Here is a 25,029-nt window from a genome sequence, read left to right as displayed (position 1 = left end):
CAGTGAACTATGATTATGCTACTGCTCTCCACCCCGTGTGACAGAGTGAGACCGTGTCTCTTAAAACAAGCAAACCAAAAAGATGCAGGAACCTAAGATCCTGCAGCCTGGGTTCCCTCTGGGTGCAAGCAACTTCTCCTGCCTCTTGAGGCCCTGAGTATGTTGTACAATGACACGATGGTTGAGTAGACTACAAAAGGAACCCTGCAGGGACTCGAGACAACATGGACATGGTTCACATATTCCGGAAGTATTTCTCTAGCTGTGTAGAATTTTAGAGCTGAGGATGATCCTTGATTGGTGACTAGCTCCATATTGCTTTGTGGAGAAGAAACCTGAGGCCCGGGAGGTCAAGTAACCTGCCCAGATTCCCACAACCAGAGCCTGCGGCATCTAGACTGCTCAGTCAGTACAGAGCTCCAGTAACTAGGTGCACTTCAGTTATCTGGAGTAGGCGCTAATAACTTATTTCCTGTCAGAGGCCAGGTAATAAATATTTTTTAGGCTTTGCATGCCAAGAAGTAAAATCTAGGATATTATATATAACAAGAGAGGCAACAAGTGTCCACATTTTTTGTTGATGAAATTCAAATAAGGCTGGTTGCAGTGGTTCACACCTGTAATCCCAGCACTTTGGGAGGCCAAGGTGGGAGAATTGCTTGAGCCCAGGTGTTTGAGGCCAGCCTGGGCAACTTAGACCCTGTCTCTGTATTTTAAAAAATATATTTTTAAAAGAAATTCAAGTAATAACAAATAACAGTTGAGTGTAAGTTTTTAATACAGGTTTGTTAATAAGAAGAATGGAATGATTTTTGTAGGGATAACAGTTTTGGGCCAGGTGCCAATGGCTCACACCTCTAATCCCAGCACTCTTGGAGGCTGAGGTGGGAGGATCGCTTGAATCCAGGAGTTTGAGACCAGCCTGGGCAACATGGCTAAACCCTGTCTCTACAAAAAAATATTAAAAAATTAGCCAGGCATGGTAGGTAGTATGCACCTGTAGTCCCAACTACTGTGGAGACTGAGGTGGGAGGATCACTTGAGCCCAGAAAGTTGAGGCTGGAGTGAGCTGCGATTGTGCCACTGCACTGCAGTCTGGGTGACAAAGCAAGACCCAGTCTCAAAAAAACAGAAAACGGAAAACAATTTTGTTTCATTGGGGTTCTCAGTTAGTGTTCCCAAACATCAAAATCTGTTGCAAATACCCACTTGTCAGTGCTCATCTGTAATGAGATTGTATAGGTGACATCTTTGAAAATAGCTTTTCACACAAATAGGTACTGCCAAGTTATATTAGGCAGCATAAATTTTGATGGAGCATATTCATCATTGGAAGACAGCATTCATAGAATTTTTTTTAGATTCCCCTCTTGATATTTGCCTTTTTGCATTATTGCATTGCAGATCAGCCACTTCCAATTGAAAGTTAGATGAGAGCTGCTCAGTTGTACAGTTAAATGGATTTTAAATATAGGAATTTCCTTCATACTTAGATCAAGATCTGAAAAATGCTGCTAGGGCTAGAACTGTGGTTTGAGCTCAAAAAAATGTGCAAAGTTTTCTCCCTTGTTTTAACCTTGACAGTCTAGGAATTGTATGACGCAGATTGACATTACTTGTGATTAATACAAGGTTAATTTCATTGAAATGACTTTACCACAATATAAATTTTGCATATAACTGCTGTTTTGCCTTATAATTTTAGATTGGCCTCATTAAGAAACATCAAGTCTGCAGCAAAAGCCAATTTCCAAAGTCATTTAGTATTTGGTAATAGTGGTTGAGGGCAGTTCTTTCTTTTTTCTTTTTCTTTTTTTTTTTTGAGATGGAGTCTCACTCTGTCGCCCAGGCTGGAGTGCAGTGGTGTGATCTCAGCTCATTACAACCTCAGCCTCCCAGTTTCAAGTGATTCTCCTGCCTCAGCCTCCTGAGTAGCTGGGACTACAGGCACGTGACACCACAGCCAGCTAATTTTTTGTATTTTTAGTAGAGATGGGGTTTCACCGTGTTAACCAGGATTGTCTTGATCTCCTCACCTTGTGATCTGCCCGCCTCGGCCTCCCAAAGTGCTGGGATTACAGCACCGTGCCTGGCCCTGTTTTTTTTTTTTTTTTTTAAAGACTAAGAGGACAGTACTTTTCAGTTATTCTTGTTCAGAGAAGTTTTAGTATTCACTCTGAGCTCAAAATAGTCACACCAGACTTTACCACTGCTAAGCTGCTGAGCTGCTGTATGGTAGAACAGTTAGGATATTCAGCTTCTATATTTGACAAAAATCTTTAAGACCAACTTAGGTTAAGTCTGTGAGAGCAAATACTGTTGACATTCCCTTGTTTGATCACACATAATAGATTCAAATTTTTTGCGTGGTATCTGCTGGTGAATAATATAGTGAACAACCATAGGCTCCAACTAAGTCTTTTTCTGCCCCCCACATTCATTATAACACATCTTAGTGGATTCCACCTCAGATAGTACTAAACTTTTCTCAACTTCTTTGAAAATGCTCTTATTTTTAGTTGTTTCATGCTAATTCTTCAAACTTGGCATTGACTCCCCAAGTAAATAACAGCTGAAAAGTATTGGTAATGTCTTGCGATTCATCAAGAGCCAAGGAATTGCATTCTTAAACCCTCTTGGTGGCTTTCCTCTAAATGCTTCCAAGATATGAGCGAATGCTATAGAAATTGCAGGGAAGTCCAAAGGGCTGCGCTTCTCCTGTGGCTCAGTCTTATTTCATACCTGCGACATCTTTTAAGGGAAATTTGCAAGCGGGAGAATTATCAACTTAAAAAAAATAGCCAAGGAAACCTCGACTCTTCAAGGAAGCAAGGAAAACCACTCTCCTTGGAAGTGACGTCAGAGGAGGCGCAGTGCAAGTCAGGACCTCACCACCACTGGGCGGAACCGGGGAACCCCACCCCATGTGTCAGTTCAGACCATCTGGGGAGCAGTAATGAAGTACTCTTCCCTCTCCAAGCTAGGGTTTGTCAGCGGAGGCCCAGGAGGGAGACTGAATCTTGCCTGACAGCAATGAATTGATACCTTCCTTCCCTATCAGCAGGGTGACAGAGAATATTTAATAAAATCAAAAGAGGCTGGGTGCAATGGCTCACACCTATAATCCCAGCACTTTGGGAGGCCAAGGTGGGTGGATCACTAGAGACCGGGAGTTTGAGACCAGCCCCAGCAACATATTGAGACCCTGTCTCTACTAAAAATACAAAAAAAAAAAAAAAAAAAAAAAAAAAATTAGCCAGGTGTGGTGGCATGTGCCTGTAATCACAGCTACTCTGGTGGCTGAGGCACGAGAATCACTTGAACCTGGGAGGCGGAGGTTGTAATGAGCTGAGATCACACAATTGCACTCCAACCTGGGCAATAGAAACTCTTGTCTTAAAAATAAAATAAAATTAAAATTAAATAGGCTTAAATAAGATTCAGGATCTTAAAGTACTCAGAATGCCCAGGATACAATAAAATTCAATCACTATACCAAGAACCAAAGAACTCTCAACTTGAATGAGAAAAGACAGTCAACAGACACCAGCATCAAGATGACACAGATGTTGGAATTAAACAACATATAAAGAAGAATGAAACAGATGTCTTAGAACCGAAACATACAATAGCCAAAATAGGAAACTGAATGGATGACTCCGCAGCAAAATGGAGAAGACAGAAGATAATCCGTGAACTTGAAGTTAGAGTAGTAGAAATTACCTAACCCAAACAACAGAAACTAGACTAAAAACCAAAACAAAACAAATGAACAGAGCCTCAGGATTTTGTGGGACTAATAAAAGATCTAACTTTCATGTCACCAAAGTCCCAGGAGAAGAAGAGAAAGAGAGTGAGGCCGAAAAGTTATTTAAAAAATAATGGTGGCCGGGCACAGTGACTCACTCCTATAATCCCAGCACTTTGGGAGACTGAGGCGGGCAGAATCCCAGGAGTTCGATACCAGACTGGGCAATGTGGCAAAACCCTGTCTCTACTAAAAATACAAAAATTAGCCAGGTGTGGTGAGGCACACCTGTAGTCCCACCTACTTGGGAGGCTGAGGCAGGAGGATCCCTTGAGCCCAGGAAGTTGAGGCTGCAGTGAACTGTGATTGTGCTACTACACCTCCAGCCTGGGTGATAGAGCGAGACCTTGTCTCCTTAAAAAATAATAATAATAAATGAAAAGTTGCTGTATTTTGTAAAAGACATAAATCTACAGATTCAAGAAACAACCTCACAGAGGGTAAACACAAATCTGCACCAACATCTCAGTATGGATAATAAACTTCATGGGCACTCTGGCTATGGAGCAATCTGTTTGAGTCACTCGTGGACACTGCTTTTTAATAGGTCACCTTGGAGAGTGTAGTGTTCCCCGAGCACCTCTCAGTCTCTGGGGGTTGTGCTGTCAGGCAACAGTAGGGTATGGTTCTATGAGGGTTTTCCCTCATCTTGAAGCCACTAAACCTTGGCAGAGGGGTTTGTGAACCCAAATGACCCCGCTCCACCTGCAGGCAGAAGGTGGATGCCAGAGCCTTGTCTGGGTGGCCGTGACGTGACAGTGACAGTCAGCTAAAGGGCTGACTAAATTACATGTTTTATTTCTCTTTCCTTCCTTGTTACTGCTTTGATTGGGGTGTCTGACTCATGCCAGTATCAGTGCTGAGTTGGTTGCTCGATCTTGTTTACTGACCAGAAGTTGCAAACAGCAAATGCAAAACTGCAAATACTTCCTGGAAGACAACCTGTTCCAGTGTTGCAAACGGTTGGCCTCAGAGAGCCCTTGTGTTCTTATGTCATTCTCCCTTTCAGAAGCTGGTGAGGCTCCCGCCAGTGCCTCCCAGCCTGTGTGCCCCCTGATTTGTTTGTCCATCTTGCTCGGTGGTGTGCGGGACCGGAGCTGTTGCCCTTGATTGCTACCTTGGCAGGAATCAGTCAGCTACTGAAATTGACAAGGAATTGTGGTCAAGCTATACATGCATAGTTTTTACCCTTCTCTGTCTGTATGTTGTATTTTATAATAATGAAAACTTATGTAGAGACCTAACTTATAATAAAAGATCAAGTCAGATCTGCTCTATTTAGAGTTGGGGAGATGTGTTTGGCTGGTATTTTGACATGTGCCTTTTTCTGTGCCTAATTTTTTTTTTGAGACAGGATCTCACTCTGTTGCCTAGACTAGAGTGCAGTGGTGTGATTATGGTTCACTGCAACCTCAACCTCCTGGGCTCAAGTGATCCTCCTACCTCAGCCTGCCACATAGCTGGGACTACAGGTGCGCACCATCACACCTGGCTAATTTTTGTATTTTGTGGTAGAACTGGGGTTTTGCCATGTTGCCCAGGTTGGTCTTGAACTGCTGAGCTCAAGCAGTCTGCTCGCCTTGGCCTCTCATAGTGCTGAGATTACAGGCGTGAGCCATCACACCCAGCTCTGTACCTAATTTTACAGATGAGAACATCCAAAGCCTTCTGTTGGTAAGGGGTGTGTCCGGGATCCCAGCCAGCTGGTGTGGCAAGAGCCTGGTCTAGTTCTTGTTTGCTGCTTGGACTGATACTGTCTTTGGCCACATGAGCTCTACCTTGTCCCCTGTTCCTTTTGCTGAAGGTATAAAGAAGAAACTCAGAGATTAAAGCCTCTTTCAGGGCAGAAGGCTCACGCAGGCTTCCAGAACCTCCTCGGAGTGCCTGTAGGGACTACCTGATCTGGAAGAGAGTTGTCAGTCAAGACATGCAGAGTTTTCCCATCAGAGTATGTGGTATAGCAGAAGTGGCTCCCAAACTGTGCCAGGGCACTGCAGCAAACTCACAAGTGCCTCATTCGCAAATGCGGCAGATGTTTAATTCTATTGAACTCCATGCAAAGTGCTAGCTTGGGACAGTTCACAGTTCCAACATGAGATCCTTGCTGCGTTCCTTCTTAGGATTTTACGTCTTTGCGAAGCTGGGTTTGCAGTGATTGTTCGGACCTAACTACTTTATACGTGAAACTGTTAGGCATTTTTTTGGCCTACGGATACCGTGAAAAATTTGCTGAGATAGAGGGGCTCCACAAACGAAGGACATTTGGGATCTGTCCAGATAGGTACACTAGAAGCCCAACGTGTATTTTATTTGTTTATTGATTGATTGGGACAGAGTCTTGCTTTGTTGCCCAGGCTGGAGTGCAAGTGGCACGATCTTGGCTCACTGCAACCTCCGCCTCCCGGGTTCAAGCGATTCTCCTGCCTCAGCCTCCCGAGTGACTGGAATTACAGGCACCCGCCACCACGCCTGGCTAATTTTTGTATTTTCAGTAGAGATGGGGTTTCACCATGTTGGCCAGGCTGGCCTCAAACTCCTGACCTCAAGTGATGTGCCTGCCTCAGCCTCCCAAAGTGCTGAGATTATAGGTGTGAACCACCGTGGCAAGCCCCAAAGTGTGTTTTAAATCTTTGCACTTAATGTTTTTGATTCCTGCACATTTCATGTTGCATGTATCATAATACTTTCACCGATTCCCTTCATTCCCTTGAGTAGTTATTGCGCACTGGATTCTGCGCCAGGGAAGTGTGTGCTGGGGAGGTGATGGTGGAGCTGAGGTCTGAAGAATGAGTACGAACTGCGAGAGGAGGAGCATCTCAGACACCTGTCAGGCTCTGGGGCAGGACCACAAAGGTGCGAGCTGGAGAGTGGCTCACGGTGGGGCTGGAGAGATGGTGGGTGTCTGTGTGTGCATCAAGGGGAAAATGGTTAAGTTTCTTAACCCAGGGACTCATCTGTGGCCTCAGCCCCCAGGTACCCTGCTCGGATCCTGGGATTCCTCCAAGCTTAACCTCCTTGAGAGGCCTTCCTTTCCCATCGCATGCCAGACGCAGAGGTGCCTGAGATGCTGCTCTTCCCTCCAGGAGCTCACACTGAGTGAGAGAGAGACCCATGTCCTAAGTAGAGGGCGGTGAGCACAGCCCGCTGGGGAGCTGGGCCTATTTCTCGTTTTGCCCCTCGGGTGAGGTGCTTACCCCTTGTAGCCTCATCTGTAGCTCAGGGCCTTGGATAAAGTGATGGCTGAGTCCTTCCTGCCACACCTGTCTTCTCTCAGAAGTAGTTTGATATTTCAGAGTCAAAGCTGCTGGGAACATTCTCGTTCTGTGGAGCCTCCAGGCTGAGCGCTGGGAGTGCCCAGTGTGCTGGTCGGGGCTGGGGGCCACTCAGGGTCAAGCGCCAACCCTGTTGGCTGCAGGGAGTCAGTCACAGCCTCAAGGAGCAGCTCCTGTTCCTTTCTGTGGTGTCACGCGTTAGTTTCCTTAGCTTTGTGAGACTGTGTGGTCCTGACTCTGAACTCAGGGAAGAGGCTGAAAGAAGCTGGGAGTGCAGGTGTTAGAGACAGGCAGCGTGAAGAGGAGGGAATAGAGTCGGCCTCGCAGACTGTCCTGATGGAGTTGTAGTGTGGTTTTCAGATTGTAAAGGCATTCCATAGTCTGTAAGCCAAGCACTGCCAATCCAGGTACCCGAAAATCAGAAGGTTCTTGCCTTCTGATCACGTTTGTTTATTCAACAAATCAACATAAATGCTCATATGCCAGTCTGTGAACTAAGCCAAGTCCCTGCCCTTGTAGGGCTGACCCTCTAGTCAGGGAGATAGCTAGTGGTGGGGTAATGTATAATATAATTTCAGGTAGGGATAAGCTCCGTTGAGGGGTCAGAGGGTAGGGATTGTGGCCAGGGGGCAGTTGTAGATTCTATTCTCAGGCGTAGTCTCTCTGAGATGGTGGGTGACATCTGAGCAGAAATTTAAATGAGGGAGTGAATTTTGCAAATAACGAGATGGCCATGTGCAAAGGCCCTGAAACAGAAGGAGACCGGTGTGACCTGCAAGATGTGAAGAAGGGGAGCGTAGTAAGAAATGTGGGTGGTAGGAGACCAGGCGCTGTGGCTCACACCTGTAATCCCAGCACTTTGGGAGGCCGAGGTGGGCGGGTCATGAGGTCAGGAGATCGAGACCATCCTGGCTAACACGGTGAAACCCCATCTCCACTAAAAAATAAAAAACATTAGCCAGGCGTGGTGGCGGGCGCCTGTAGTCCCAGCTACTCTGGAGGCTGAGGCAGGAGAATGGCGTGAACTCAGGAGGCGGAGCTTGCAGTGAGCCGAGATCACGCCACTGCACTCCAGCCTGGGAGACAGCGCAGACTCCGTCTCAAAAAAAAAAAAAAGAAGAAATGTGGGTGGTGGGAGTGTGGCTTCCAAGGGCCAGATGGTAATGGGCCTTATGAGCTACGTAAAGACTTCAGGGCTTTGTTGTTGTTTTTGAGATGGAGTCTCGCTCTGTCACCCAGGCTGGAGGAGTGGCATGATCGCGGCTCATTACAACCTCCACCTCCCAGGTTCAAGCGATTCTCCTGCCTCAGCCTCCCCAAGTAGCTGGGACTGCAGGCACACCCCACCACGCCTGGCTAATTTCTGTATTTTTAGTAGACGGAGTTTAGCTATGTTGGCCAGGCTAGTCTTGAACACCTGACCTCACGATCCACCCGCCTCGGCCTCCCAAAGTGCTGGGATTACAGGCATGAGCCACTGTACCCGGCCACTTTAGGTTTTTGTATGAAGTATAATGTGAAGACATTTCAGGGTTTTTGTTGTTGTTGTTTTTTTGAGGTGGAGTCTCACTCTGTTCCCCAGGCTGGAGTCTGGAGTGCAGTGGTGTGATCTCAGCTCACTGCAACCTCCGCTTCCCAGGTTCAAGTGATTCTCCAGCCTCAGCCACCTGAGTAGCTGGGATTACAGGTGCGCGCCATTGCATCTGGCTAATTTTTGTATTTTTAGTAGAGACAGGGTTTCACCATGTTGGCCAGGCTTGTCTCAAACTCCTGACCTCAGGTGATCTGCCTGCCTCGGCCTCCCAAAGTGCTAGGATTACAGGCATGAGCCACTGTGCCTGGCCCATCTCAGGGTTTTGATCTTTTTTTTTTTTTTTTTTTTTTTTTTTAGAGACGGAATCTCGCTCTGTCACCCAGGCTGGAGTGCTGTGGTGCGATCTTGGCTCACTGCAAGCTCCGCCTTCTGGGTTCACACCATTCTCCAACCTCAGCCTCCCTCCTCTGTGGCTGGGACTACAGTCCCTCCTGTAGCTGGGACTACATGCGCCTGCCACCATGCCCGGCTAATTTTTTGTATTTTTTTTTTTTGTAAGTAGAGACGGGGTTTCAGTGTTAGCCAGGATGGTCTCAATCTCCTGACCTCGTGATCCACCCACCTCGGCCTCCCAAAGTGCTGGGGTTATAGGCGTGGGCCACTGTGCCTGGCCAACCTGACTTCCTTTGTAAAGCATCCCCCTGGCCGCTGTGTGGGGAATGGCACGTCCGTCAGGAGTCTCTTGCAGTGATTACGTGGGTGCAGATGTGCGTTAACCTCACTCCCAGCGTCGTCGATTTATTAGTAGGAACTGCCATGAGTTATGCAGTCAGCTTGAGTCTGTGTCGAGAAGGACTTCACTTCATGGGCATTAGATCTCTTCTGGAAAATGAGGGGACCGGTCACTTGGGGAATTAGAAGGGAGGAGGGTGAGGGACAGGCAGCACAAGTTTCTTGGCTGCTGCCTTGTGATAGATAACAGCTAGACAGCTAGGGGAGTTCCTCTGTCACCATGGCACTCCCAACTGGTTCCAGTCAGGCCCTGAGTGTCTGTTGCCTCATGATTCTGCGGGACAAGTCCTTCCAGAATCTGTCAAAGCAGATCCTAAATGCCTCTCCATCTGGTTCTATGAAAATGTGACAGGTGGCTCATAAGCTTGACAGAGATCCTGATATGACTAGCATTAAGCAAATATTAAATGTGTTAATAAGATTAAATATAAATGGTTTTCTCTGGGGACAACAGAATTCACTTTGTCCTTTAATGTCGTATCAAAAAACCTGGCCAGGTGCGGTGGCTGATGCTTGTCATCCCAGCACTTTGGGAGGCCGAGGCAGGTGGATCATGAGGTCAGGAGTTTGAGACCAGCCTGACCAACATGGTGAAACTCTGTCTTTGCTAAAAATACAAAAATTAGCTGGGTGCAGTGGCGTGTGCCTGTAGTCCCAGCTGCTCAGGAGGCTGAGGCAGGAGAATCACTTGAACCCGGGAGGCAGAGGTTGCAGTGAGCCGAGATCGCATCACTGCACTCCAGCCTGGGTGACAGGGGGAGGCTCTGTTCCCCACCCCCGCCAAAAAAAAAAGTCATATCAAAAAAGCCAAATTGAGGCCAGGCACAGTGGCTCACGCCTGTAATCCCAGCACTTTGGGAGGCCGAGGTGGGTGGATGACCTGAGGTCAGGAGTTCGAGACCAGCCTGGCTGACATAGTGAAACCCCGTCTCTACTAAAAATACAAAATCAGCCCAGGAGTGTTGGCGGGCACCTGTAGTCCCAGGTACTCTGGAGGCTGAGGCAAGAGAATCGCTTGAACCCGGGAGGTGGAGGTTGCCGTGAGTTGAGATGGCGCCATTGCACTCCAGCCAGGGCGACAGAGAGAGACTGTATCTCAAAAAAATAAAATAAAAAAGAAAGAAAAAAGCTAAATTGAGACGAGCTCAAACCATTGGAAAAGCATCTCAGATTAGTGAGAAAGCAAAGACCCAAGCTCACGGGCCTGTCCTGAATGGCCTGTTCCCAGCAGGTTGTGTAGGGGTAGACTGATGCCCACAACCCTCGGATGCCCTAGCTTTGCAGACCAGCCCTGTGGTTTCCTGGTGACAGTGACAGCCATTGGCAGTCAGCTAGAACATGGTCTTTCATTGCCTAATTGCTGACACATGACTCAGGCTTTCCTGATTGAGTCTGGGTGCTCTGCTTGTGGTGAAAGAAACCCAGTCGGTCATCTCCGTGATTGCAAAATGGAATGATGTGAACTTCAGGGCTGAACCCAGCCTCCTCGGTAAGCAGCCGAAGCTGCTGTTTCAGGGACTCTCACTTGGACCTTTGTTGACTCATGTCAGATCTGCCTATCAGGTGTCGGTGGTGGAAGGACTAGTTGAGCATCTTTCGAGGGAACTAGGCTGGTGACATGGGGGTTCCCCAAGACTGCCTCTGATTCAGTGATTCACCAGGACTCACGGAACTCAGGAAAGCTTTTTGCCTACGATGACAGTTTATTACAGCAAAATGATGCAAATTAAAATCAGGAAAGGTCAAGGGCACATAAGGCAGAGTCCAGGAGAGGCCAGGCGTGAGTGTCCAGGTGGTCACACACGAGTTTCCATCATTGCTGGTCACACTTAATTCTCCCAGCAACGATGTGTGAGAGCACCTGTGAAGAACTGACACCTACGGAAGGTCACCCAAGCCAAGGTTTCCGGGGTTTTTATTGGTGGGTCAGTTGTGTAGGCGTGGAGCGTCTGGGTCCGAAGGCTTACTTATTCCATCTCCAGTACCCACAGACATCGGACCGATACAGCACGATTCGAAACCCCAGGCACAGGGCCTCATGCCTGTAATCCCAGTGCTTTGGGAGGCCAAACCAGGGGAACCACTTGAGCCCAGGAGTTTGAGATATAGCAAGCCCCTGTCAGTAGGAAAAAAAATTAAAAATGAATGCAGTGGCGCACCCCAGTAATCATAGAAGTTCTACTTGGAAGGCTGAGAGGATCACTTGAGCCCAGGAGTTTGAGGCTACAGTGAGCTGTGGTTGCACCACTGCACTCCAGCCTGGGTAACAGAGCAAGACTCTGTCTCTTAAAAAAGACAAACAAAAAAAGACACCCAGGCATAGGAAAGCGGGCATTCACCAGACATCTCATTGTTAACAGGAACTGTCTTCATAGCCCAAGGTCTTAGGAACACAGAGACACTCTTGCCAGGCAGGATAGTCCAAGGCTCATGAATATCAGGAACCACTCAAGGGCCAGGCCTGGAGACTTTTGGAGCACGCAGGATTTAGGACAACCCCAGCCAGCCACACAGTTGGGGAAAGGGTTTGCTGCAAAGTGGTCCTGTCTCGCGTGGACTCCCTCCTGCCACCGTGCAGTGTCCTTGTGGGATTGGAGGAAGTTCCAGCACACTGAGTCAGTGGCTATCATTCTGTCTGTCTACCGGGGACTCAGTCCCAGCGGCAGCCTTAGCTTGCACCCCAGGACCACGCTGGGCTGGTGCTGACACCACTGGGGGCCGTCTGTTGTGTCAGCCTCAGTCCAAGGCTGTGGCTGTCTTGGCAGGAACCTGGCTTGGTGAGCCGCTCCTCCTACCCAGTGCAGTGACCATTTTCTGCAGCCCCAGGGGCATGAGGCCCAGCATTCAGGTGGGCACCCCAGCCAGCCTCAGGGGCATCCTGCTCCCCGGTGCTGACGTCTGCTGTTTCTGTCTCCTAACAGTTTCATGATCAACATGGGGGACTCCCACGTGGACACCAGCTCCACCGTGTCCGAGGCGGTGGCCGAAGAAGTATCTCTTTTCAGCATGACGGACGTGATTCTGTTTTCAGTCATCGTGGGCCTCCTAACCTACTGGTTCCTCTTTAGAAAGAAAAAAGAGGAAGTCCCTGAGTTCACCAAAATTCAGACATTGTAAGTGCCACCTCTCAGCCTCCTCTCTCTGTCCCTCTTCTGTCACCACTCCGAGCAGTGTCCTGCCCACGGGCCTCAGGCTGAAAGAAGCAAGGTTCCTTGTAGCATTTTGGGGCGACTCTTGGGTTTTGCCTTCTTGCTAGATTGTGCTTCAGCTCTCCCTTAATCATCTCCTATGTGGGGTTTATATAAGGCCCTTTTCTATCTGCTGTTTATTTGACCTTCAGAGGAAGCATTCCGAAAATGACACCAGTTTTCAGATTAAGAACCTCGGGCTCAAGGGTGTTAACGGGCCTGCCAAGGTCATGAGCCAGCAATAGCAGCGCTAGAGCTGGAACCCTTTTTTCCCTTTTATTTATTTATTTGGAGACATGGTCTCACTGTATTGCCCAGTGCAATGGCAGTGGCATGATCAAGGTTCACTGCAGTCTCCACCTCCCAGGCTCAGGCAATCTTCCCACCTCAGCCCCCCAAGTAGCGGGGACTAAAGGTGTGCATCACTGTGCCCAGCTAATTTTTTTTTATTTTTTATTTTTTGAGGCGGAGTCTTGTTCTGTCATCCAGTCTGGAGTTCAGTGGTGTGATCTCAGCTCACTGCAACCTCTGCCTCCCCGGGTTCAAGTGATTCTCTTGCCTCAGCCGCCTGAGTAACTGGGATTACAGGTGTGAGCCGCCACGCCCAGTCAAGTTTTATATTTTTTTTTATAGAGACAGGGATTCACCGAGTTGTCCAGGCTGGTCTCGAACTCCTGGACTCAAGCGATCCGCACACCTCGGTCTCCCAAAGTGTTGGGATTACAGGCATGAGCCACAGTACCCAACCTAGAATTGACATTTTAAAGTCTTTTAAGGCTATAGCCACCTGGAACGCTGTGTGCTAATGAGCACAAAATCTCTGGACAGGCCTTATTTTGTTGCTCTTTTAAACTTTTCATGAAGCTTCCTTTTAAGAATAAGTGAAAAAGATGGATTCGTTAAAAGAAAAACGTTAAGGAAATAATAGTACAGATGGTACGTCGATAGGAAAAAATGATACCGAAGGTCTGCCTAAGTGACTGCATCCCTGTGTCTCCAAGATTGATTTCCATAAGCCACACGGAAAAGTCATTCTCCAGACTTTAGGGTCCTGCAGCCACAATCACTTCCTGTGGTTACGCTTGGCTGTGTTTAACACCAATCTCAGACTGCAGAGGCCCGCGGCCAGGTTTGAGTAGGGTCCTGCCAGGTCAGGTCTGGGCTGAGGGAACTCCAGGGGCACGGGCCTGCTGCATTCAGGGACGCCCTGGATTTGGCAAGGGGCAGGTCTTCAGGCGCAGGATTGGGAGCCATTCTCAGACCAGAACCCCTTTCATTCTGTCTGTCTGCAGGGGACCCAGTCCCAGCTGCAGCCTTAGCTTGCACCCCAGGACCATCCCGGGCTGGTGCTGACACCAGTGGGGTCCGTCTATCATGTCAGCTCCAGTCCAAGGCTGTGACTGTCTTGGGAGGAACAAGCCACATGGAAAAGTCATTCTCCAAGGCTGGGCATGGTGAAGCATGCAGCTCACATCAAATCCCAATTCCCTATTCCAAGCTGGGTGTCAGCCCTTCCCGCCAGAATACTTACAGCCTTCACACAGTAAAGCAAATATTCACGCAACACAATTCTTATACCATGGACAGGGAATTAGTTTTACATCTTTAAAAACTGGGTTCAGGGCCAGGCTCAGTGGCTCACGTCTGTAATTCCAGCACATTGGGAGGCCGAGGTGGGAGAAATCACCTGAGGTCAGGAGTTCGAGACCAGCCTGGCCAACATGGCGAAACCCCATCTCTACCAGAAATACAAAAACTAGCTGGGCGTGGTGGTGCACACCTGTAATTCCAGCTACTAGGGAAGCTGAGGCAGGAGAATCGCTTGAACCCAGGAGGCAGAGGTTGCAGTGAGCAAAGAATGCACCACTGCACTCCAGCCTAGGAGACAGAGTCCATCTCAAAAAAACAAACAACAGCAATAAAAAAACTGAGTTCAATCTTATCTCCATCATTGACTTACTGAGCAAATACTTCCTAAGGTCCTACCTGCATGTCCCAGACACTATCTTAAGGCGTGTGGCCGCAGCTGTGAAGAAAATACATGAATGCTGTCTTCATCAAGCTTACACTCTAGTGGTGGGTGAACCCTGGGCAAGACCTTACCCTCATTCTGCCTCGGTTTCCTCATCTGCCAAATGGAGGCAGTAGTCCCAGTCTCGTGGGGCTTTTGTCTTAAATGAGGAAGAGTTTGTAAACTCACCTAGCACTGTCCCTGAGGGATAGGAGCTGTGTAGTGTTTGCATTGATTGTATTTTATGCCAGGCACTATGACGGGCACGATAAGGACCACAGAGCTGGCATTTACGTTAAGGAAGCTGGAGGGTGTTGCAACATACTTTTTTTTTTTTGAGACGGACTTTTGCTGTTGTCACCCAGGCTGGAGTGCAGTGGCTCAGTCTCGGCTCACTGCAACCTCCACCTCCTGGGTTCTCGTGCCTCAGTCTCCCGAGTACCTGGGACTACAGGCACAAGCCACCACGCCCGGCTAATTTTTGTATTTTTAGTAGAGATGGGGTTCACCATGTTGGCCAGGCTGGTCTCAAACTGCCAACCTCAGGTGAGCCGCCTGCCTCTGCCTCCCAAAGTGCTGGGATTATAGGCGTGAGCTACCGCACCTGGCCACAACTTACTTTTTAGAAATGCCTTGTGAACTGCTTTATCCTACATTGTCTAATCAGGGCCTCCTTGCAACAGCGCCGTGCGTTAGGCAGCTGGGTTGCCTCATTTATGCTCTCAGAGGGGTTATGGGACGTGCCCGGGGCCAGATGCCTGGGAGGTTGCAGGGCCAGGCTGGAGAGACAGGCTTTGCCAGCCCTAAGAGAGAAGGAATTCCCTCTGGTGTGGGGATTGGACTGTGTCCTGCAGGAGGGGTGTTGGGCAGGTTCTTAAAGGTAGAGCCACACCCTGATGCTGAAAGGACTTTAGAGCAGAGGGCCTGAGATAGGAAGGGCAGATCAGCTGGAATCCAGCCCATCTTGTCCAGGGCTGGTACACGGTGCATTCCTGGTGTGGAATAGTACTTTCGATTAAAAAAAAAAAAAAAAAATAGTACTCAAGATAAAGAGACCAGGGTCCAGGACCCAGCTCCTGAACTGGCCCTCGTTCCCTTATCTGTAAAATGGAAGTTCTGCGCCCCCACCCTGAGTGAGGACATGGGTGGGCCCTGGGAGCCTGCGGAGCTGCCACCAAGGGAGGCAACATTCCTCTCATAGCTCATCTGTTCTCACATCACCTCCCTGGCCTTATAAGATGAACTTGAAGTAAAACCCATAGACTGTGGGAGCTGTGGGGTCCCGGAGCACTTGTATTTTGTTGATTCTCACTGTTTCTCTTCACCAGGATGCTGAAACTCTGTTCCCTCCACCTCATCATGATCTTCTAACCTTATGTGTGTGGAGGTCTGAAGTTTCCAGAGTCTTTTCTCTTCCCTCATTAAATCACACTGGATACCTGCTGTGGCCAGGGCTTTTACCTGTACACTGTACAAGAGAAATATTTCTAGTACCATGGCTAAATTGTGGACCCTGAAGTTGGGTGACTGAGGTTGAGTCCTGACTCTCCCACATTAGCCATCTGACATTGGCCAGGTGACTTCATCTTTCCAAGTCTGTGTCCCCAACTGTAAGCTGGAGGTAGTGATAGTACTTACCTCATAAGGCTGTGAAAACTGAGTTAATCAATCATAGAGCTCTTTGTTCAGTTCCTGGTGCGTAGTAGGCTCTCAGATGTTATCGATTGTTACTATTTATTTTTATTTTTTTGAGGCAGGGTCTCAATCTGTTGTTCAGGCTGGAATACACTGGCATGATCTCGGCTCACTGCAACCTCCACCTCCCAGGCTCAAGAGATCCTCCCACTTTGGCCTCCCAAGCAGCTGGGACTACAGGCGTGCACCACCACGCTTGGCTAATTTTTGTAATTTTTGTACAAATGGGCATCTGACCATGTTGCCCAGGCTGGTCTGCAACTTCCAGGCTCAAGCAGTCTGCCTACCTCAGCCTCCCAAAGTGTTGGGATTACAGGTATGAGGCACCGTGCCTGGCTGTGTGTTATTATTTTTAACCTTTTTATTAATATCATCTCTAATCTTACAAGAGCCCTTCCATGAAGTCATTAACAGCCCATTTGCGGATGAAGAAACCGAAGTGCCAGGGATTACGGAGTTTGCCCAAGGTCACCTAACTTCTAAGTCACGGCGGAGTTGGCTTTTGAATGAAGTCGGCAAGCTCCACAAGCCATATTTTCTCTACTTTGCCATGCTGCTCCTAATTTAGTGTTAATAGGCCTCCTAAGATAGTGTTAGTCTCCTAAGATAGTGTTAATAGGCCTGGCGTGGTGGCTTACGCCTGTAATCCCAGTGCTTTGGGAGGCTGAGGCACAAAGATCGCTTGAGCCAGGAGTTCAAGACCAGCCTGAGCAACATAGGGAGACCCCATCTCTACAATAAACAATAAAAAGGATAGTGTTGGTTTGTTAATTACCCATAAGGAGAGTATTCCTTATCTGAAGTGCTTGTGGCCAGAAGTGTTTCAGAGTTTGGACTTTGGAATGTTTGCATTATGCTCACCAGCTGAGCATTTCTCATCTGAAAATCTGAAATGCTCCAAAGATTCTTCCCTTTGAGGATCATGTTGATGCTCAAAAAGTTTCAGATTTCAGACTTTTAGATTAGGGACATTCAGCCTGTAGATGTTATTTTACAAAGCAGGAAGTTGGATGTAGTGGTTCACGCTTGTGATCCCAGCTCTTTGGGAGGTCAAGGCAGGAGGATTGCTTAAGCCCAGGAGTTCGAGACCAGCCTGGGCAACATAGCAAGACCCTGTCTCTATAAAAAATACGAGAAAACTTAGGCTCAGGAAGGTCACCTAACTGATACAGCCAGGCCTCAAGCCTAGACCTCCTACCCTAAATCCCACATCAGTGTCCCTGGCTACCTGTATTTCAGTGAGCACAGGTGATTTATAACAACAGAACTGTGGGGAGTGATAGGGCTTAGCATGGGGAAAGTATGCGGTCCAGGGCTGTATCAGGCATTTTCACCATGATTTCTGGTGGCTTCTAGAATTGGCATTTATTTATTTTGTTTTAGAGACAGGGTCTCGCCCCATCACCCAGGCTAGTGCAGTGGCGTGATAATCAGTTCACTGCAACCTCAGCCTCCGGGGCTCAAGCAATTCTCTTGCTTCAGCCTCCCAGGTTGCTGGGATTACAAGCACCCACCACGATGCCCGGCTAATTTTTGTATTTTTAGTAGAGATGGAGTTTCACCACGTTGGCCAGGCTGGTCTCAAACTCCTGACCCCAAGTGATCTGTCCACCTGGGCCTCCCAAAGTGCTGGGATTACAGGTGTGAGCCACCGTACCGGGCCAAACACATTAAAAAAAAAAAAAACACTTGGTGGGATTTTTGTTGGAATCGGATTGAATCTGTAGATTAATATAGGAAGAGTTGACATCCTATAATATTGAGCCTTCTATTCCATGAACATTGTTTTATCCCTCCCGGGAGGTCTTTTGGACTGTTTGTAACAGCAATTAACGACTTGTTAGAGAGGAGTGGTGATGAGCAACAAGTTCTTTTTCATAATAATAGTAGTAGTAATGATAATAAATGGCTCTTTCTGCCAGGTGTGATGGCTCACTCCTGGAATCCCCACACTTTAGGAGGCGGAGGCAGGTGGATTGCTTTGAGCCCAGGAGTTCCAAGATCAGCCCGGCAACATGACGAAACCCTGTCTCTATGAAAAAAATACAAAAATTAGCCAGGCATAGCCAGGCGTGGTGGCTCATGCCTGTAATCCCAGCACTTTGGGAGGCCGACGTAGGTGGGCCACGAGGTCAGCAGATCGAGACCATCCTGGCTAACCCGGTGAAACCCCGTCTCTACTAAAAAATACAAAAAATTAGCCGGGCATGGTGGCGGGTGCCTGCAATCCCAGCTACTTGGGAGGCTGAGGCAGGAGAATGGCGTGAACCCGGGAGGCGGAGCTTGCAGTGAGCTGAGATCGCGCCACTGCACTCCAGCCTGGGCAACAGGGCGAGACTCCGTCTCAGGAAAAAAAAAAAAAAAAAAAAAAAAGCCAGGCATGGTAGCGTACTCCTGTAGTTCCAGCTACTCAGGAGGCTGAGGTGGGAGGATCACCTGAGCCTGGGATGCCAAGGCTGCAGAGTGCTGAGGTCACACCACTGCACTCCAGCCTGGGCAACACAGCAAGACCCCATCTCAGTAATAATAATAATGATGATGATGAATGACTCTTTCATGTCCCCTCCCACTTACTCAGGTTGCATCTCTGAACAGAGCATTTCACACTGGGGCAGCTCATGCCCTAAGGGAGCCCTAGGGAATGCTCAACCTCCTGAATAGCTGGGAGGACAGGCACATGCCACTGTGCCCGGCTAATTTTTTTTTTTTTTTTTTTTGAGACAGAGTCTCACTCAGGCTGGAGTGCAGTGGCACAATCTCAGCTCACTGCAAGCTCCGCCTCCCGGGTTCACGCCATTCTCCTGCCTCAGCCTCCCGGGTAGCTGGGACTACAGGTGCCCGTCACCACACGCGGCTAATTTTTTGTATTTTTAGTAGAGATAGGGTTTCACCATGTTAGCCAGGATGGTCTCGATTTCCTGACCTCGTGATCCGCCCGCCTCGGCGTCCCATAGTGCTGGGATCACAGGCGTGAGCCACCGCTCCCGGCCTAATTTTTTTTTTTTTAAAGACAGGGTCTCGTTCTGTTGCCTAGGCTGGGTCTTAACCTCCTGGCCTCAAGCAGTCTCCCTGCCTCAGCCTCGCAAAGTTCTGAGATCACTCACTGGGTAGGATCCAAAGTCCCGCAGGATCCAGGGCTCCTGTGGGCTCTCTCTCCTGTGGGCCCAGCAGCTTTGCTCACCCGTGTAGAGCAACACCGCATGGCGTGCCCTCTTGGTGATGGAATTTGTATTTTTGCCTCCCATGGCGCAGAGAGCGTCCCATTTCTGTCTGGGTCCCTAGCTTACTGCAGGGCTGCCTGTCGGAGGGAAGCTCCTCAGAGAATGGCCGTTGAATTAACCAAGGCTAAATCTGTATGTGTGACTGACTCTAGGGAAACCCGTGGCCTCCAGGCTGGGGTTGGCTTACACAGTATTTTTTAAAAATATATTTTAATTAGAATATTTAAAGGTGTGGCAATGTCAGGCCTGGCGTGGTGGCTCATGTCTGTAATCCCAGCAGTTTGGGAGGCCGAGGCAGGTGGATCACATGAGGCCAGGAGTTCGAGACCAGCCTGGCCAACATGGCAAAACCCTGTCTCTACAAAAAATACAAAAATTAGCTGGGCATGGTGGCGCGTGCCTGTAATCCCAGCTACTCAGGAGGCTGAGGCAGGATACTCGCTTGAATCCAGGAGGTGGAGGTTGTGGTAAGCTGAGATCATGCTGCTGCACTCCAGCCTGGGCAACAGAGTGAGACAAAAAAAAAAAAAAAGGCAATATCAAATGAAAACTCAGGCTTATAGCTTCCTTAAAAAAAAAAAAAAAAAAAAATCAGAGGATCTGATCATACTGGACCCACGGTGATGCCCACCAGGTGTGGGGCAGCTGAGCAGCAGCCGTGTTCTGCACGAGGCCTGTGCGCTGCGTTCACCCTGACCCTCCGGCCAGCTCAGGCTGCTGTGCTCATGTTGCCTCCACTGGCCCTGAGAAGCTCTGCAGCACCCCCTGCACCTTTGCTTTGCTCCTGGAACGCGACAGTTCTTTGAAGAAAAATAAACCTTCTATGGAACATTTCAGACACCAGAGTGTAGGGCACAGGAGGGTGGACCCCATATGCCTCCAGCCCCCAGTTTTCATAACTACCCACTCCTTGCCAGTCTTGTTTCTTTCCGTTGCTCCCTCTACCGCATCTGTCCTGGATGATTTTAATGCAATCCCCAAATGTCATATTTCATCAGGAAATATTTCAGTCCTCTAAAATTCAAGGACTCGCGGGGCATGGCAGCTCACGCCTATAATCCCAGCACTTTGGGAGGCCGAGGCAGGAGAATCACTTGAAGCCAAGTGTTTGAGATCAGCCTGGACAACATAGCAAGACCCCATCTTTACAAAAAAATACAAATATTAGCCAAGTGTGGTGGCTTATGCCTGTGGTTCCAGTTACTCAGAAGGCTGAGGTGGGAGGATCACTTGAGCCCAGGAGGTTGAGACTGCAGTGAGCCATGATTGTGCCATTGCACTCCAGCCTGGACGGCAGAGCGAGACCCTGTCTCAAAAAAAAAGTAAACTTCAAGGATTCTCCTTTCTGAACATAACACAGTGCCATCTTCACACCTTGCAAGTCAACAGTAATTCTTCAGCATAGTTACATACCCAGACAACATTTATTCATAGTTCCCTGATTGACTGATCAATGTTTGATTTTAACAGTTTTTGTTTGTTTAATTCAGGATCTAAACAAGACCTATACCCTGCAGTTGATTAATCTTACTTTTGGGAGAGGTCAGGTATATTACGGTATAATTTACATACAGTAAGATGTCCCCCTCCCTCCCTTTTTTTGAGACAGGGTCTTGGTCTGTCACCTAGGCTGGAGTGCAGGGGTGTGATCAGGGCTCGCTACAGCCTCTGCCTCCCAGGCTCAAGGGGATCATCCCATCTCAGTCTCCTGAGTAGCTGGGGCTACAGGCATGTGCCACCACACTTGGCTAATTTTTCTTACTAATTTTAGTAGAGACAAGGTCTCACTACGTTGCCCAGGCTGGTCTTGAACGTCTGAGTTCAAGCGATCCTCTTGCCTCAGCCTCCCAAAGTGCTAGGATTAGGATTACAGGCATGAGCCACTGCACTGGGCCAAAATTTTCCTTTTTAAGTGCACAATTTCGTGAGTCTTGACAGATGTATGTGATTCTATAATAAGTGTCACATTCGAGATCTAGAACATTTCATCACTCCAAAACGTTCCTGTCCTACCTCTTTGCAATCATTCTCCTCCACCTGGTAATCAGCCTCTGGCAACTGCCAATCTGATTTCTGTCCCTGTAGCTTAACCTTTTCCAAAGCATCACGTAAATGGAATGATAGCGCCACAGGCTGCTGTGCCAGAGGTTTCTCCTTAGCGACACGTCAGATCCCTTTCCATTCCTAAGCTTCTCTTCCATCCCGTTTCTTCTTTGAAACATTTGTATCACCGTTTCCCACAGTCTGGATTTTCCTAATGACGTCCCCCTGGAGATTGCTTTTGAAAAGCCACAAAAGATCTCGTTTTCCTGAGTGACCTTCCTTTTGGGGCCTGCTCTTGACAGAAAGCCCGGGAGAGCCGGGGGTCAGGGCTGCCAGCATCACATGTGTCTATTTTTCATCTCCTGAGTGCTGGCAGATGGGACGTGGATCCAGGGGTCTTGTCACATCCAGTTCAGGGTCACTTTCTCTGTAGTGAGGTCCTTGGCTCCACCGAGCATGAAAAGAGAAACACAAATGAGACTGACAAAGAGGAAAGCACGAGGGGAAGCCTGTGGCCTCGAGAGTAGACGGTGCAGGGGGCCCGCTGCCTCCCACTGCTGTGGGAACGGCCAGGACATGGGTCAGGATATTTCCGCCACTTCTGCAAGCACAGCTCTGGGTTTTCTGCTGCCACCTGACCTCCAAAGGGGCCTCACCTCCTCTCCTTCCTTTCATGGTCCCTGATGCAACAGGGGTGGTTTCTGTGACTCTGACAAGTGCTTGAAACTCCAGACACGGGCTGTCAGGAACTGCCTTGCAGAGCGCATGGCGTCTGACCTCCTGACTTCACTGGGCCCTGTCTGGGTGCAGGAGGGGGAGCTGTGGATGGCACGGTGGGACACATGCTCTACCGGCCTGGGGGTAGTGGGAATGCAGAGGAGGGGCACCCGCCACTGGGGGTGTGTCAGGGATGAGATGCCCCCACAGGAGCCTGGGAGGCCAAGTAGGAGGCTGGGGGAGAGCTGCTTGTGCAGAGGCTGGGAGGCGAGGACACACACGGCTGCTCTGAGGGAGCCACGTGCTGGTGGAGCCCAGGCACAGGTCACCAAGGGAGTTGGGTCGTGGGGGGTCAGAGGTCATAAAAGGTGTTGGGGTCACCAAGGAAGTCGGGTCACAGAGGGAGCAGACACAGGAGAGCATCTTAGAGGGCCTTGGGACCTTCCAAGGTGTATGGATTTTTTCCCCAGCTTTATTGAGGTATAAATGACAAAAATTATATGTATTTTTCAGAGCATCTAAGTTTTTTTCTTTTTGTTTCTTTTTTTTTTTTTTTTTTTTTTTTTTGAGATGGATTCTTACTCTGTGGCCCAGGCTGGAGTGCAGTGGCGCAGTCTTGGCTCACTGCAACCTCTGCCTCCCGGGTCCAAGTGATTCTCCTGCCCCAGCTTCCTGAGTAGCTGGGAGTACAGGTGCCTGCCACCACGCCCAGCTGATTTTTGTATTTTGAGTAGAGATGGGGTTTCACCATGTTGACCAGGCTGGTCTCGAACTCCTGATCTCAAGTGATCCACCCACCTCAGCCTCCCAAAGTGTTGGGATTACAGGCATGAGCACCGCGCCCAGCCTAAGCATTTTTTTCTTTTTTTTCTCTTTGAGATGAAGTCTCGCTTATGTCCCCCAGGCTGGAGTGCAATGGCACAATCTCGGCTCACTGCAACCTCTGCCTCCCGGGTTCAAGCAATTCCCCTGCCTCAGCCTCCTGAGTAGCTGGGATTACAGGTGCCTGCCACCACACACGGCTAATTTTTATATTTTTAGTAGAGACGGGGTTTCACCATGTTGGCCAGGCTGATCTTGAACTCCTGATCTCAGGTGACCCACCTGCCTCAGCCTTCCAAAGTGCTGAGATTACAGGCATGAGCCGCCGCACCTGGCCAGCATTTTTCTTTGTAAATTTTATTTTTCCCAGCTTTAAAATGACATAATTGACAAATAAAAATTTTAGACATAGATTTAAAATTATGTAAGTTTAAAGTATGCAGTGTGATGTGTTGATATACATATCTTAGCTGGGTGTGGTGGCTTACACCTGTAATCCCAGCTATTTGGGAGGCTGAGGTGAGAGGATCGCTTGAAGCCTGGAGGTCAAGGCCAGCTTGGGCAACATAGCAAGACCTCGACTCTACAAAACTTAAAAAAACATTTAAAAATGAGCTGGGCATGGTGGTGTGGACCTGTCATCTCAGCCCTTTGGGAGGCTGAGGTGGGAGGATTGCTTGAACCCAGGAGTTGGAGGCTGCAGTGAGCTATGGTCACACCAGTGCACTCCAGCGTGGGCAATGGAGCGAACCCCATCTCTAGAAAAACTAAAAAAATCAATTTAAAAAAATGATATATGTGGATGACGCTAAAGGGGGGTTGGGGAAACCTGTGTAGGAGGGTGGTGTCTGGAGAGCCGTGGCCCCATGAAGCGCCATTTGGAGCTGGAGTGGAGGGGGCTGACTTGGAAGCAGGAAGGTGGGCTCGGACGCTGCTGGCCTCAGTCCGGCAGAAATTGACCAGGGCTGCATGTCACAGATGGAGAGCCGAGCGCAAATGTAGGTGTCAATGGATGTGAGAAAGGGCTCCAAGCCAGGGCTTTTGAAAACATAATTCTGGGACCCTCATCACCCATCAGAGGTAATGTTCTTATCCCCATTTTACAAATGGCAGTGCTGATCTGAGGAGAGGGTGAGTGACCTGGCCAAGGCTGATGTTAGCACATGAGAGCTGGGATTCCAGCCTGGGGCTTCCTGCACCACGCTTTTGCTCCCTCGGACCCCTGGCTCTTGTCATGGCCACCCTAGCCCACTCCTCTTTTCCATCCCCTTTGATTGCACACAAGAGCAGAGCCACTTTGTGCCAGAGCAGATCATCTTACTGTTTGAGAGTGTGGCCTTTTCTCTCTGTCACTGATGGACTGAATAACCCTCAGTTTCTCTTCTCTGTCTCCGGAAAAGTAGCCGTAGTCCTGGCCACCCCTGGCTCAGGGTCACTGCTGAGGTCGTCAGAAGAGCATCAGGGCTTTTGTGTGTGTGGAACAGCACAGCAGGCTTTCTGAGCCTCACAGACTTGCTCACGGAGTCCTGATGTGAACACATGTTGGAGGACGTGGTTGGGGGGAACGAGGGAGCAGCAGCCCACCAGAGCCTTAGAGCGTCCTGAGGACACGGCCACAGGATCCTTGGGAAGGGCTGTGAGATGCACTCCCTCAACATGCCCGGGGCGCACTGGAGACGGGGTAGAGCGGGGGGAGGTGCACCTTGCTGGGGGAGCAGACAGGAACCCCGGGCGCTGGGCCGCTGTACTCTGGAGCTTTCACAGACCCGGAGTTGAATTACTGCTTCACCCCCAGCCTCACTGCCCTGTCAAAGTGGATAGAAACCCTTGCCCACTGCACGGGGTGGTGAGGATTAAATAAAGTAAAATAGAAAGCTTCTTGAATGCTAGCCAGCATACAGTAGGCACTCAGTAAGAAGTCATTCC

At 49.0% G+C, this 25,029-nt stretch overlaps 1 protein-coding gene, 2 long non-coding RNA genes and 1 other non-coding gene across 14 annotated transcripts in view; 2 read left to right on the top strand and 2 right to left on the bottom strand.

The window, feature by feature from the left end:
* The window catches only part of LOC144339788 (uncharacterized), a 35,320-nt gene extending 24,777 nt beyond the window's left edge, over positions 1-10,543 (bottom strand). The window contains exon 1 of the long non-coding RNA XR_013415163.1: positions 10,243-10,543. This is a non-coding gene — a long non-coding RNA (uncharacterized LOC144339788). The remainder of the gene's footprint in view (positions 1-10,242) is intronic.
* Positions 1-25,029, top strand: part of POR (cytochrome p450 oxidoreductase) — a 72,212-nt gene that overhangs the window by 25,471 nt on the left and 21,712 nt on the right. For 10 of the 11 annotated variants that reach the window (XR_013414699.1, XR_013414700.1, XM_077995193.1 and 7 more), the window contains 1 exon segment: positions 12,328-12,519. Coding sequence is in view for 9 of the 11 variants with exons in the window: in XM_077995195.1 (XP_077851321.1) it covers positions 12,328-12,519 (192 nt within the window). In the remaining 2 variants the exon portion in view is untranslated. 11 annotated transcript variants of the gene reach the window in all.
* LOC114677235 (small nucleolar RNA SNORA14) lies at positions 2,619-2,753 on the top strand. Its single transcript, XR_003728526.2, has one exon. It is a non-coding gene; the product is annotated as a small nucleolar RNA SNORA14 (small nucleolar RNA).
* LOC144339790 (uncharacterized) lies at positions 12,602-18,673 on the bottom strand. Its single transcript, XR_013415165.1, has 2 exons — positions 17,888-18,673; positions 12,602-14,281 (listed from the first exon to the last, which is right to left on the bottom strand). It is a non-coding gene; the product is annotated as an uncharacterized LOC144339790 (long non-coding RNA).

The sequence above is a fragment of the Macaca mulatta genome, chromosome 3 (genome assembly GCF_049350105.2).
Source record: "Macaca mulatta isolate MMU2019108-1 chromosome 3, T2T-MMU8v2.0, whole genome shotgun sequence".
Classification (NCBI taxonomy): Eukaryota; Metazoa; Chordata; class Mammalia; order Primates; family Cercopithecidae; genus Macaca; species Macaca mulatta.
Note: the sequence above shows the minus strand (reverse complement) of the source record. Positions and strands in the feature narration are given on the sequence as shown.